General features: G+C 35.7%; 1 protein-coding gene across 5 annotated transcripts; it reads right to left on the bottom strand.

The window, feature by feature from the left end:
- Positions 1–826: 826 nt before the first annotated feature.
- On the bottom strand, positions 827–15,661 carry LOC109096497 (bromodomain-containing protein 2-like). 5 transcript variants are annotated; one of them, XM_042773203.1, is made up of 12 exons: positions 15,504–15,661; positions 12,772–13,057; positions 10,532–10,669; positions 8,972–9,119; positions 8,646–8,821; positions 7,128–7,580; positions 6,830–6,958; positions 5,755–6,030; positions 5,290–5,534; positions 4,198–4,517; positions 3,623–3,751; positions 827–2,052 (listed from the first exon to the last, which is right to left on the bottom strand). In XM_042773203.1, exons 1-12 carry the CDS (start codon positions 15,533–15,535, stop codon positions 1,919–1,921), a joined length of 2,466 nt encoding a protein of 821 aa, XP_042629137.1. In that variant the 5' UTR covers positions 15,536–15,661; the 3' UTR covers positions 827–1,918. The 5 variants fall into 5 exon arrangements, with proteins under 5 accessions (XP_042629137.1, XP_042629138.1, XP_042629140.1 ...); XM_042773204.1 differs by having other exon boundaries at positions 4,198–4,514; XM_042773206.1 differs by having other exon boundaries at positions 5,767–6,030.
- Between the last annotated feature and the right edge of the window lie 234 nt (positions 15,662–15,895).

The raw sequence follows: 15,895 nt of genomic DNA, 5'->3' as shown, positions 1-15,895 counted from the left end.
ACTTTTATACACACACACATAAAAACATATGTATATATAAAACATATGTATATATGTGTTTTTTTTGTGTTTGTATAAAGGTGCAAAATTGTGTACATTTAAAAAAAAACTATATATATACACATATATATGTGTGTGTGTATATAAAAATTGTGTACATTTAAAAATAATACACACACACACACCACACATACATACATACATACATATATAATATAGAATATATATATATATATATATATATATAGATATATATATATATATATATATATACATACACAATAAAAATTTATAATAAAGGAATAATAATTGTATATAATTATAATAATAATCATTTTATTGAAGAGCTGTAAAATCACAATACTAATATTTATGGCCCTAATTTCATTTTCAATCATTAAACAATCAAGCTTTTATATTGTTGGAAAAAAAATCACAGGAAGTCCTTTAAACTTTGATTTTGTTGACAACAGCTTGTTTATAAGTGATTTTCATTAAAGTTGGTAGGATAGTTGACAGTTGGATTTATGTAAATTGACACGGAGATATTTTACAGCATAAATTTCCCAAAATAATCCGGATATTAAAATGTTTTCTGAGACTGTGGGAACCTTGCGCTCATAAAATACCAGCAGTCAGAACTTCTTCATGCCCTTGAGCTAAACCGAAAGCACTCGTGCTCTATTTTATTAATTTTTTTGCAGTGACTATGTTTGCCTGTAAACACTATTTAATCACCCACATCATTCTCTCTTCACAAGGCTGCTGAGATGTACCAATGGAAAAATAAATTAAATATGAAATAAAATATTGAAACACCACTTCACACCGTTCACTTGTTGTATTTGTATTTCCATCCAAATAAAAACCAATGTATAACCCGGAGCGCATAAACTCTTAATCATACTGCAGATAAGGAATATTGGGTCACAATGATCTGCCATGTGTCTTATATATTCAGAAAGAATATTCTAGAAAAGAGAGGTTAGAGCGATGCAAATAAATACAAACAAGAAAGCAGCAGAAGCAAAAACATGGTATTAAGGACTCCATATTTACAAGAAATAAATGACGGTCTATTGCTTAATTGTGATGCCTCTAGTCTCCTCTACAAACCAGATCTCTCAAGTTAACATTCAACTTAAACAGCTAATCCAAACCACTGAATCTAGCAGCTTTCCTCTAGTGCTCATGAACAAACCCAGTCCATCAGTCAGGCGTTATGGCTGTCCTTTTCAATGAATATATTCACTACAATTTTACAGATGCCTCTTCAGACAGATTTATGACAAAAAGTGTCATTAGACATTGATTCAATCATGTAAAAAATCAAAGTAAATCCATTTCTTACAGTTCAAAGCAATATCAAAATCAAATCTGTTTCATTTGACAGATTGCAAAGTCGTATGGAAAGTTACTGAACTACTCAAAACAAATCCAGTGCATCGCAGCACAGAAACCTAAAAGTTTTAAAGCCAATGCAAATGCAAAGTTGTTCTTAATTCTGTCATTTCTTTCCCCATTAAAGGTCCTTTATAAATTTTCAGGCAGGTTTTGGTTGATCAAAGAGATCTAAATACTGGCCCTGATCTTTAAAGCAATGCAAAAAGTAGCAAGAAATGTTTAGAAATGGTCAAAATGGAAGCAAAACAAAACAACAAGCTATTTCATCAACTGAGAAAAGTAGTTATGATTGCGCACTCTTTCCCATTATGGGCATTCTGGTAAAAGTCTTCTTTATAAAAGAAAAAAAAATCCTACACAGTATGTACATTTTTTCACACTGAAGTAAACATAGGTCCTGGATTCAGGAGGCACAGGAAACAACGTGTCTGTACGGCAGGCCAGAGCTCTGAATGCATCCCAGAATTCTGTGTGCTGCGGAGAGCCCACTTCCTGTGCCTTCCCAGAGTCCTCTTCACCTGGAGTCCGAGTCACTGGTGTCAGACGAGGAAGAGGAGGAGGAGGACGATGAGGTGGAGTCTGAGCTGGAGCTGCTGGCGCTGAGACGAGACGCTACGGCGTGAGGCTCGGCGTCGCTCGGCTTCTCCACTGAAAGATAAACACAAACCGGTTTTCACTCGTGAAGGAAACTGGTTTTGCGAGTCTATCCCAGCAGCGAGTTTTGCTGTTGACTTGGTTTACATGGCAAATTACTATGAACAAATAGCTTGTTCTCAAAGACTAAATATGTCTTTTTTCTAAATCGATACTTTTCACATATGTTTATAATAGCTTAGAATACAATGGATAAAAATATATTAATATAATTGATTGAAAACCTAACTCCCTACATGATTTACATTATAATAGTTTATAAATCCCTACAGGATTTATACAATATAGAACTTATACAATTGGTCTGCACCTGTGAAAATAATTCATATTTTTAGTCCGTTTTCCTGAGAGAAAATGCTGTACATTTTAAACTTGTATATCTGCTAAAGTTCATTTTGTCTGCTTTTAGGTATATAGATGACCTTAAAGCAACCAGACATAGATTAAAAGCAACAATACTCTCATTTTGAATTGTAATGATTTGTATTTGAATTGTATTCAAATACATTTTGTATTGTATTTTAATTGTAATTTTTTTATATATATAGATAGATAGATAATTATTACTATTATTATCAAATAAACTAAAAATGTTACATTTGTAATATTTGTATAACCATTATTATTTATTTTATTATTATTTATTACAATGTAAATATTATAATGTTCTAATTATTTTTACTTTTATTTTTAATACAACTGAAATATTAATTGTTGAAATATTTGTTTTTTTTATTCAACAAAATAGGAAATATTACTATTGCAATAAAATGTCTTAAAAATAATATAAAAAGTATTTATCATTATTAGTACTATGAAATACTTTAAATATTTTCTATAATTATTTTTGAATTTAATACAACTGAAATATTCACTGTTTTTAAATAATTGATTTACTACTACTACTACTACTACTACTAATAACAATTATAATTGTATTTATTTTACAATACAGCTGTAACATTACAAAACTAATATTTATGGCTTAATTACTTTATTTTCAAATGTTAAACCACCAAGCTTTTTTATTTTGTTGGAAAAGCACAGGGAGCCCTTAAAGCCTTTTCTTTTGATGACAACAGCTGGTTTATAAGCACTGCTCATTACAAGGGAAGATGGTTTGCAAATGTTTCATTCCCAAATTGCAAGTTTGTGTGGAGTGGCATTATTTGTGAACCAAGCCGCTCTTAGATGCTGAAAACACCATAATCATTAAGTCATAATCATCACAATTTTGCTTTTACTTTGATTAATCATGCAGCCCCAAGTATCTGTTGAACTGCATCTTGTGGCATGTCTGCTGCAGTTTTTTTCTTTCTAGTCGTTCACCAGTGCTCGCTCTGTTCTTGTCTGCTTGTTCAACATCAGCTCTATACACACACACACACACACACACACACACACACACACACACACACATTAAACTGACCCCATAAAGGCAACACTGGCCTGAACCTTGATTACACCAGTCTCAGACCATCAGACCGGATTTATTGATGAGTCCCAGACACCAAGACATAATGGAGCAGCTAGAGAACATACTGCAGAGAGCTTCAGAAGCTACCTTTGGGTTTCTGGGGTTTCTTAGCAGAGTTCAGCTGTCCGCTCACATCCTGTAACCTCCTCTCCAGCTCTCTCTTCTTTTCCAGAGCCAGTTCCTCTCGGCTCTTCCCACCTCCTCCCTTCTTCACCACTGCACACAGGACACATCTCGATTACACTTGATGCATCGCACAACAAAAAGTTCCAGCTAAAATGGACATTAAAACGTACATTAAAAAAATATAGATTTTTTTGTGGATGGTTGATACTGATATTTTAGAAAGCAGAGTGGCCACTGACCAATATAATGCCAATATATATGATATCAAACTATTTAAAAATTGTAAATTAAATATGTATTTATTTTACATAACATTTACAAAATTTTATATATATATATATATATTGATTAAAACAAAAACAAAAAAAAAAAAATAATAAACAGGGTTTTGTTTGTTTTGATTTTTTACTTATACCACTAATCGTATCTCATGATTTTGAGTGGCAACCAGTTGCAAATTATGATGCATATGAAAAACTGATTTCTCTAGCCTTACTCAGGATGTCACAGGTAACAAGCATTAAATCTCAGCTCACCATATGGTTTGCGGGGCTTCTTGCGCAGGCAGGTCATCACATATCGCTCCAGCTCACGGAGTGTGGATGGTTTCAGCGTTTCAAAATCGATTTCGATCTCCTCTGGGTTGGTGTCACGCAGCGAGGGCTCCCGCGACTGGATGATGTGCACCACGCGGCCCAGTTTCTCCCCGGGCAGCTTGTTGATGTCCAGGCTGAGCTGCCGCTTGTCGTCATAACTCATGGGAAGACCATCCTCCTCCTCCTCAGAGTCGTAGTGCGGCAAGCAGACGGCAGCAGACGCAGTGAAACGAGAGGAGGATGACTTCTTCGTGTTCCTGCCGGTAAATCAAATAAATAGACTTGTAATACTGAACAGAGGGAGGGTGAAGCTGCTGGTTAAAGATCTGCTGCTTCTAATGAGAACATTTTAGTTAGTTTAGTTTAGATCTTTAACTAAATGCTACTATGGTTCTTCACTTTCTGGGTTATTGTGTTGAATCAGTCTACTGTTATTGAATTGAATTAAGATTCCAACAACTGAACTGGTCAGAATTGGTGTAGATTAACTGGTTGTTCATAACATGCAGCTGAATTTTTTTTGTTGTTGTTGCAATAAATGATAAAATGAAAAATGAATGATACATGTATTAAAGAATGTATTTTAATTATGAAAATTATTCATTAAAATGATTTTTGAAAAAGTTTGGACCAGTGTTGTTCTAGTATTGTTTATATACTATTATAGTACCAATATATAATAACATATTCTGAATTAGCGTTTATTTTTTCAGTTTTAATTTTAATTCTAGAAATTTTGTTGTGCATTTGTCTTCAATTTATTTTGTTTCTGTTTTAATCATTTTTGTACTTAAACTTTTTTATTTCAGTTAGTTGCCAAGGCAAAATTTCTAATTTCTTAGACTTTTTTCATCTAATATTTATTTTTTTATTGTATTTCAAATACAACTACCGGAGATAATTTTTATTATTTTTGATACTATTTGAGCAGAATAATTAAATTCTGCAGCTACAGTAAGAGCAAGCTACAGTAAGAGCAAGCTACAGTAAGAGCAAGCTACAGTAAGAGCAAGTGATGAGAAAAATACAAACTTGTTTTTGCTGTTTTTCTTCGCAGGGCCTTTCTTGCTCTGTGTGGATGAAAGGGAAGCATGGCTGGATTTGCTTTTAGGCAGTTTGGAAGGTTTGTCCCGCTCATCACTCATCAAACTTCGACTTCCTCTGTGTTTCTCTGGCTTCTTTTTCTTCTTCTTGTCCTTCTTTTTCTCTCGTTTCCTTTTAGGTTTGACAATCGGGCCAGAGGAGAGGGCTGCCAGCTGCTCATGTACCGCTCTGAGCTAAAGCACAGACATACACTAGGCCTACATACTAAAAGATCAAAGCTGCTATCGAGTTATGACAGTCATATTTATGACACTTTTCCTTTAGATTAACATGTAAGTTATTATAAAGATGTGTGAATGGATGAACCATGCACAGTAAGACGAGAGAGGACTTTGATTTCATGCTGTGTAAAGTGCATGTATGGAGTAGAGCATAGCAGGAAGGTTTGTGTACCTGAGTACACACCTGGTCCTGCAGCTGGGCCAGGCGTTGAGCTCTCTCCTCCTCGCTGTCAGAGCTCGGGCTGCTGTCACTGCTCGGCTCACTGTCACTGCTCGGCTCGCTCTCTGACGAGGAGGAAGAGGAAGATGATGAGGAAGAAGAGGACGATGAAGAGGAGGAGTGGTGCATTCCCAGCATGCCCATGTTCCGTCCTAATGGCATGGGAGACAATTCCTCCTCCTCCGAAACCTCGTCAGGCATTTTTGCGAAGCGGAACTCAAACACGTCCTGTGGAAAAAGAAAGGGAAGAATATTAAAAATATTACATCTGTAAAAGGACAATCCTAGCAAAATCTCTAACAAAAATAAACAACTTAAAAACACTGCCCAAAAAAATACAACAAAAAACAAATCATGTAAAATTTAAAAAAAGGTCCAAAATATTCAAAAAATGTAATATATTACTATAATTTACTATACTATATATTACTATAATTGCAATAGTACTGTAAATTATATTTTATTGTTTTTTATATAAATCGCTAAAACTGACTAAAATAAATAGGAAATATTGAAATGAGTAATAATAATAATAAATATGAAATTAGATTAATTACATTAAAGTAAAACAAATATTTTAAAGTATATATTCTAAGTATATATATATATATATATATATATATATATATATATATATATATATATATATATATAAAATTTTTAATATGTATTTTACTTTAATATAATTAATCTGAATCACTTTCAGTTATCGGGCCTTGTTTTTTAAATAAATTAAGCTGAATAGGAACATTTAAAATATTAAACTAATAATTAAATGTTTTTAAATTATTTCAAATTGTAGTTTAAATATTTTTAACGGCTCTCGGTTTGACTAGGCTGACAATAGAAGCAAAAAATGACATTAATATATAAACCATTCAAATCAAACAATCACTACATAGCAACACTTTGCACAAAAACAGAAGTCTATTTTAGCATCAATACAATACAAATCATTCTTGCACTGAAGCAGAATTCAGCATCTCTATATTGATGCAAAACGGCAGAGGCAGCTGAGTTCATGTACCTGCAGTTTTCGTGCCATGGCGACCACATCATGATCAGGTGGGTTGTACTTGTAGCAGTTGGAGAACATGAGTCTGACATCAGCGCTGAACTGCTGGGCGTCTCTGTACTCGCGCTCATCCATCTTCCTCTGAGGAACACAAAACACAGGCAGAGCATAACATCACCTCAGACTGCTTAAACGCTACCCAGAACTTTTCCAGAGCCAAAACTCTGCAGTGGAAGCATGTATACACGGCCATCCAAACGGCACAAAGGCGGCACCAGTACTGTGTGTACGAGTAGTTCATGCAAGTCACCTTGATGGTGCTGAGATCCATGGGATGTTTGATGATGTCATGGTAGTCGTGCAAGCCCAGCGTCGACGCGTCCACGGGTTTGTAGAAAGGCCAGGCGTACGCTGCGTGTTTTTTGCACAGCAGTTCTTTAAGGACGCCACTGCAGTAGCGAAGCTGCTTGCTTAGTTTCCCCCGCCGTGAGGGCTGATGGGGCCGCACTGAGTCGGGCAGGTCCTTACGTGGAGGTTTAATTGGACGACGGGACAGCGGTCGCCCTAGGACGGGCTGGAGGTGGGTGGGCTCGTTCAAGCCCATGCTGGCCGAACAATCCACGGGCATGGAGGACAGAGAGTGGGGCATCTCTCCGGCCGATCCGTGACCTTTTCCCATGCCTCCCATCCGAGCAGCTGCGGTCACGGGGAAGCCGAGTGTAGTGGGAGTGGTGGTGTCAGCTTTACGCTTCACACCCTTCTTCTGAAGAAAGAACAGACACATAAGGCTCTCATTTAGTGCTAGTAATAACTACACACTCAACTGAACCTACCAGCAGCTTAAAATGTTTAAAAGCAATGGCAGATGGCAACATTTTTAGTAAATAATCAATTAAATTTCAGTCTGCGTTTCCATCGAAACACTTCGCAAGACTTGGAATACAGCACACAAGTAGCATGGACTAAATATATGATGTATTTAGTATAGTCTGTAAGTACACTAAATACTGATCAAATGAATATATAAAATAATAGTTGAGTTATTATAATTACTAATTAATTAAAAAATAAAATAAATAAACAAAAATAAATATTATTATATACACAATATTTAATTATTAATTACATAAACAACACCCCAAATGTTTTTTAAATTTGAAGTCAGAAAATTTTATGTTTTTGCAGGAAATCACAGAGGCTGCATTTATTTGAAAAAAAATACAGTAAAACTAGTAATACCATTCAATTTATTACAATTTCAAATAAGTGTTTTCTATTTGGATATGTTTTAAAATGCAATTTATTTCTGTGATGTGAAGCTGAATTTCCAACATTATTACTCGTCTTCAGTGTCGCATGATCCTTCAGAAATCATTCTAATATGCTGACTAATATGTTGATATGGTGCTCAAGAATTTTTTTTATTATTATCATCAATGTTGAAATCAGTTTATGATTGAAGTTTTAATATTTCTGTAGAAACTATGATACATTTTTTAAATTTTAAAATTATTTTTGTTATTAAAAAATTCAAAAGAACAGCATTTATTTTAAACCATTTCTTTTTAGCAATGTAAAAGCCTTAACTGTTACTTTTGAGCAATTTGATGCATTCTTGATAAAGTATTAATTTAATTTTTTTAACAGTGGGGTGTGTGTATATGGTAAAAAATAAATAATGATATTTTATATATATATATATATATATATATATATATATATATATATATATATATATATATATATATATATATATATATCTATATATATATATATATATATATATATATATATATATATATATGCCCTGAAGCTTGTGTGTATGAACCTTAGCGGTGGGTTGGGTGGGTGGTGCGGTCATCAGTGGTGGAGGAGGGCCGCTGTTGCTCAGCAGGGTCTGTGGTGGGGTGGAAAACCGGGAATCTGGCGTGTCGGGAGAGGAAGGAGAGTATGCTGACTGTGACACGGCAGGCACCTGGTGAGCCGACGTAACACTTCCTCCTCCTGATAGAAATAAAGCATACATTTTGCAAAAGTGACAGACTGGTTGATTGACTGATTGCTTTACATGCCGGTCAGGTGATATCTGAATAGGCGGTTCTTGGACACATTAGCTACAAATCTGACACTACAGACTATATGACTGTAACTTACCTCTGCCTCTACGTCCTTTGATGGTTTTTGCTCCTCTGCCTTTAGGGGTAGGAGGGGGCAACTCTATCTCTTCCTGGGGCATCTGGGCAACCTTCTGTAAGAAGACCTTCTCCAGAGACTGTGCCATCAGCACAATGTCATCTGTAGGCTGAAAAACAATTCACATTATACACTTCTGTAGAATATTTGAACAGCGGCATCCGTTATGACTGATTATGTAAATGCACTCTTCCATTAAAAAGTTTGGGTTCGGATGTTGTGGAAAATCTTATGCTCACCAAGGCTGCATTAAATTGATCAAAATACAGTAAAAATGTAAAATATTATTACAATTTAAAATAAGTGTTTTCTATTTGGATATATTTTAAAATGTAGTTTATTCATGTGATTCAATGCTGAATTTTCAGCATCATTACTCCAGTCTTCAGTGTCACATGATCCTTCAGAAATCATTCTAATATGCTGATTTGCTGCTCAAGAAACATTTCTGTTCTCCATTTCTCATCTATAACCATTTGAATCTTTCACATTTCATTTTAGCGCTTAAAGGTTTAGTTCACCCACAAATAAAAATTAGCCAATAAATTACTCACCCTCAAGTCATCCTAGGACTTTCTTCTTTCAGACGAATCCTAATCCAGTTATATTAAAAAATGTCTTTGATCTTTCAAGCTGTTTCATGTCACTCAGCTGGTGTTGCATGCATCAGTCCAAAAGAAGTTAAATAAAAATCGCCTATCCAATTTTAAAAAAGTGTCTCACACAGCTTGGGGGGGGTGAACAAAGGCCTTCTGTAACAAAGTGATGCATGTTTGTAAGAAAAATATGCATGTTTAAAACGTAATAATTAGCTTGTGCTAACTGTTGTACACAGAAGCTGTTCCAGGCGGATGACTTATTGTTTGTAAGAAAAATATGAATGTTTATAATTTGATGTTTAGATTGTGGTTTTTTAGATTTGTAAAGAATGTAAGGGGTTTTTGATGTTTTTGATATGGGGAATGGGTTTTCTTTTTTTAATTTAATGAAGCTTCCTTTGCTCCTGTTAACAAACGTTGGTTTTCACGAGACTCACCGGCACATGCGCAGCGCTGACCTCATACGTCATGCTCCTGGAACTGCCTCTGTGTACAAATGTTTAGTGCAAGCTACATTAAAGTGATTATTACGTTTTGAATATGGATATTTTTCTTACAAAAACACACCGATTCGCTACAGAAGGCCTTTGTTCGCCCCCCAGAGCTGTATGAGACACTTTTTTTAATGGATTGGTGATTTTTATTTCACTTCTTTTGGACTGATGCACTGCAACACCCGCTGAGTAGCATGAAACAGCTTGAAAGATCAAAGACAATTTTTAATATAACTCCGACTGGATTCGTCTGAAAGAAGGAAGTCATATACACCTAGGATGACTTGAGGGTGAGTAATTTATGGGCTAATTTTAATTTTTGGGTGAACCTTTTAATAACGCAGCAATTATATGAAATGACTATGTTTCTGCTCTAACCTTCAGGTAATGCCTAATGAGCACTGTGGGATGTTTCCATGGCAACACACCTTATTGTAGATGTAACAGTTGGTGAACATGGTATTGAAGTCCTGCAAGCATTCGCTGGCACTACGGTAGTAGTTATTCTCCAGGCGTTTCTTGATTGAGCCCATGTCCATCGGCTGTTTGATGATCTTATGGTAGTCCTGAAAGCAAAACAGGAAATGGTGTCATCAGAGATCATATTATTTGTGCATATAAATATGGGAAAGTCTGTCAGACTATTGGCAATATGAGCTGCCCTGACTCAAGACACCAACAACATGCTGAAGATTTCGAATTGGACAGACTCTGTGCATCAATGCAATGTAAAGAAAGAAAAAAAGAAAAGCACACGGTTTTGGAATGATATGAAGGTCCGTTGGTTAGAGTTGTGAATTTAACAATTTACTCTCAGAGCCATATTGAGATCCCAATATCACTGGAATTGAACCTTATAGGGTCTCAAAAGTCTAGATATCAAAAGAAAAGTTTATTAAGAACCAAACTCTAAAAGGGCATTAAGATATCTTTAATACTTCTTGAGTTACAGGCATGCAAACTTTGGAAAAGAAAACTTGAAAAGTGCTTATAATGGAAAATAATGCAACAGAGATTGCTAAAGTCAGCAGATTTCAATACAGACCTACCAATCTATGTACAAATAACATAAAGATACTGCCATCTTTCTAAAGTCATTTGTAATTTGGCTCAAAATCTCAGGTGAAGATTGTCATAAATAATAGCAGATTACTCTTTAAATATACATCCGTGTCATCTAATATTTTGACTTTCATTGCTATTTATGCTCGTCTTTCTACAGAAAAATATTAACAAAATCAAAACTTTGAGCTGGGGAAGTTTCTGAAATGTAGTTGATTTGACACGGAATGACCCTAGACCAGTGGTTCCCAACCTTTTTCAACTCGCGGCCCACACAAACAAACACATATGTTTGCGCGGCCCACTGCAAAAAAAATAACTGACCCCGTTATTGTTGGGTTAATAACTTAGTACTCAGAAGCTAGATCGTTAACTGTATTTATTGAATGAACTAGGGTTGTGCGATATGGACAAAAAAAAAAAAAAAAACCTATCGCAATTTCTTTGATTAATTTTGCGATTTCGATTTTAATCACAATTTTGACACACACAGATATGCTTTACAGTCATAAATGCATTCAGTATGAATTTGAAACATTTTTCCAAAAGAAAACCAATTAGAGCTTTATCAAAAAGTTGTAACGTCTCTAGAACAGACATAAGTCAAAATAATCACTATAGTAAAGGTGTAACAAAATTTCTAGACTTATAGCAAAAAAATAAAAAATAAATAAATCCTGTGTCCAGGGACTTTTTTTCTTTTTTGCCATACATTAGTCATAGAGCTCATTGTAGCGGTGTCTCAGGTGTTGAAATAGATTTGTTATACATTATACAGGTTTCACACGTAGGCCTACTCCGTCTGCAGTGTGTATACAGTATGTGTATGCGGTGCAGAAGCAGCAGCGAGAGCGCATTAATGTAACGCGAAAGCACATTAAATTAATGCGCGAGCGCGAATCTGTCCGCACGCAGATTTCCTTTGCTCTGTCACAAAACCAGACACGCTTTGTCAGATGCACGCTGCTCTCCCCCGGAGAGAGTGTGCGCACTTAAAACGTGTCTCCTCTCACTTAAACTGCGTTCTGTGCACTCACAACTCTCTCTATGCTCATGTGCTAGATATTAATTCTTTTCGCATGTTTTTATTTCTAGCCTTTTACCGTGTGCAGTGTGAAGGCTCTGATCCATTAACATGGGCTCGGAAAAAAGGCGCATCACAGACAGAGTGTGTGAACCTGGAGTTACGTAGGCACATGCCCAGTCTGTTCTGTTCTCGCACTAGGCGCGTTGCATTCTGATTAGATCGGATGGCATACTGCGGGAGGTCAGGGCCGCAGAAAATCGTGCTATAAAGCGATTTAGAAATCGCGCACGCTCAAATCGTGATTTTTTTTGACGATTTCTATCGCACAGCCCTAGAATGAACTGGCGATGAACAGAAAATAACTCTGGATTATTTAATTATATATATGAAATGATGTTATTATGTTATGACTTAGACATTTTTACATATATTAACAATATTATTATTTATTTTAATAGTAATTGGTGGCCCACCTGCAATACCATCGCGACCCACTAGAGGGCCGCGGCCCACAGGTTGAAAACCACTGCCCTAGACAATTTAGAGTGAATTCTTCTCCGAAAGTAAGCGTTCACTCACAGGTAAGTTGAGTCGGATGGCGTCCACAGGTTCATGGAAAGGCCAAGCAAAATGATGCCGCCACAATGCTTTCACCAAGACCTTGTGGAGGAACTGCAGCTGATTGGTGCGTCCCTGTCGGCTGGGGTCTGTCACCGGGGACTGCTGGGGCGGAGGGGGTCCGGGTGGAGGCACGTGGGGCAGAGACGGGCTCTCAAAGCCCTCGTAGAGCAGCGAGGGTTTCCGAATACGCTTGCCTGAACTCTGCTCCATCCCGCTCATGACAGACAACCCTACTCCCACAGAGCTGCAGCAGAAAATCATCAACAAAAACACAAGACATGCAGCATTTAATGCTGAGTTTGGAGGATCATGAGAAATACCTAAAAATTAAATAATGCAATATATAATAAATATTATTGCATATCGAACATTGCATTCTTTAGTCATACTGTAGCCTGAACAAGCCACATAATATTACATTACATGTATAAGGGTCAAAGACGTTAAGATGTCCGCATCAAAAGAAATGTACAAAAGTGATTTTGTGTCCATAGAAAGCACATTAAATGTAAGTAAAATGTCTACCTTTAAGGTTTCAAATAAGTTTTTGGAGAATAAAATGTCAAAATGTGGTTGAAATAATGTTACATTGTCATTCGGTGTAACACAATATTTATGCAAAAATTCAAACAATATGCTTATTCTGACGTGTACATATTAAAATATCTAAAAGAATAATGGAGCATACTAAATTTTATTGTGTTTTAAATTATTAAAAAATTCTGACAAATGGGCAAAACCTAGGATAGTGGCAAATGTTAAAAATGTAATATTACAACTCATTAGTATTTGGGGTGAAAGTAATTAGTCTTTTAATATGTCATAAACTGATTTTTGTTGTAAATATGCCTGACAAGATTGTTACACTGAATGAAATTTTACTGGGTGTCTTCTGTAAATCAGGGGAAAATGTGTGATATTTATTTTTTTGCGCAGAAAAACAAAAAAAAATATTGCAATTTAATAAAACAGAAAACTTTTTGCATTTTTGTGGGGAAAAACTACAACAGTTTAAAACAGTATTACACTTTTTTTTATGCTTAAACACTTTTTCGTCTTTGACCCATAAACATCCATTAACCACACCCAGACAGACATTTCTAGCTAATTTGATTAATAATCAAATATTTGGTCATTTTAATGGCATAAACCAGTAGTGTTAAACTTCCCTCATGTCCGTTTCAAAAGCTATCTACTGCCTTATTAATAGATAATACACATTTTGCGTAAAAATAAAAACTTTTTTTTTTTTTAGTGAACGGTGAGTATGCTTACCCTAGATATTGTGAAAAATATTTTAATTTTTTTTTATTCTTTTAATTTTACATGTCAAAAATACAGTAAACAGTAATATTCTGAACTATTAACATTTATAGTAACTGTTTTCTATATTAATATATTTTCAAATATAATTTATTCATGTGATTTATTCATAGCATTTATTTTAAAAAAAGTTAAAGCTATTTACCATTTCATTTAATGTGTGAACACAAAAATTAATTTATAAAAAAAAAAAACTGACCCCAAACCTATGATTACATATGCAGCTGATTATACACACACAGATACAATACACGTGTAAAAATAATAATAATAATAATTGAGATTTTTACGTTTGTTTAAAAAAATAAAAAAGTATGGAACCCCATGCTAACTTTACTAAAAAACAATAGCATTCAATGTCGAACACTACTGATTAGTTCATCATTCTGTTCTTAATAGAATCAAAATTCATTCTCGTTGTTTCAACAAACAAAATACACACGCACTTGATAAATTATAACTGACACATTAATTCAATAGACAATTCATCTGTGCATGGAAACTATGCATTGGCACTGCAGCAAGACAAAATCATCAGTGCACAGCAAAACATACTACAAGAGACTCTTCAGTAAATGTCATTCAGTCTGTCCCGCCTATTCTCTGTTTGTAAACAAGCGTTCAGTGCACTCATGCCCAATCAGCACAGGACAGTCAGCAGCCACATGAATCATCCATCCCTCCCTACCCCTGCACACACACATTAAACACCAACCGCAGCCCAAACACTTCAGATCGCTCATTCACACTGCACTTATGCAAATGAACTGCACGCGCAAACACAATCAGACAGATGCAAGCCATACAAAACACTGAGACGCATATATGGCACACTAGCATGCCGTAAAACTGTACCACAATGTAAACAGTTCGCTCCAAATTAGCATAGTTACATTATTACTATAAAGACATGATTAATTAATACATGACATTGCAACAGCGTAAATACAAAGTTAACATAGCTGCATGCCTGTTTGTATCAATGACTAAAGTAACTATTGTATTTCGACAGGGACTGTGGTTACCATGGTGAGTGTGTGTGTGTGTGTGTGTGTGTGTGTGCGTGTGTGTGTGTGTGTGTGTGTGTGTGTGTGTGTGTGCGTGTGTGTTATTACAGTGTAGCCCTTTAAATGCTGAAGATGGCGGAGGAAAAGATGCGCTGCAGACCCACAACACAGTGATGCTCGCTGCATGCTGTTATTTTAATAGCTGGAACTCAATTTAAAAGACGCAAAGCAGCGTTAATATGAGTTACATTCCCATTGAAGGAGGAAAATGAAATTGTAAACAAACGCTTCATTCCCGTTTATTCATCCTTTGTGATTAAATACACACACAGGTTTTGTTAAAAGGCACGCCGATACTACCTGTCAAGAGACGGGTTGATGGCCGCCTCCATTCGGAAGGATCGGGGTCGTTTTGCGGTGCGGAATCCTGCGTTTTCGCCCCCGTTTTATCGTTATTCAACGGCTTATGATGAAGCTACCCCGCGCCGTCCAACGAGCAAATGGCGCCTTTCAATTTCCGCTCCGGGGTTTTTATATAAGAACGCTACTGACCAATCAGAATTCGTCCCGCCTCTGAAACTAGTTTCTTATTGGCTTAGCTTAAAGTCCTTCCGCAGCGCTAGAACCGCCCATGTAGAGCGTAGTAGTGTGACCACTGATCTATAATATAGATCAGTGAGTGTGACCTGTTTTTATACAGTCTTTGTTTGAGTATGAAGCAAGTGCCTATCCATCCTAAATTCTAGGTGACA

This window comes from Cyprinus carpio, chromosome A16, assembly GCF_018340385.1.
Source record: "Cyprinus carpio isolate SPL01 chromosome A16, ASM1834038v1, whole genome shotgun sequence".
In the NCBI taxonomy this organism is placed as follows: Eukaryota; Metazoa; Chordata; class Actinopteri; order Cypriniformes; family Cyprinidae; genus Cyprinus; species Cyprinus carpio.
The sequence above is the reverse complement of the archived record's forward strand: the minus strand, read 5'-3'. Positions and strand labels throughout refer to the sequence as shown.

Coding starts and splice junctions, on each gene's coding strand:
- LOC109096497 (XM_042773203.1), bottom strand. CDS start 15,535: ATGGAGGCGGCCATCAACCCGTCTCTTGACAG. Junction 5,535..5,754: donor AGGACCAGGTGTGTACTCAG/GTACACAAACCT, acceptor TCTGTGCTTTAG/CTCAGAGCGGTACATGAGCA. Junction 4,518..5,289: donor AAGAAAAACAGCAAAAACAA/GTTTGTATTTTT, acceptor TTGATTTACCGG/CAGGAACACGAAGAAGTCAT.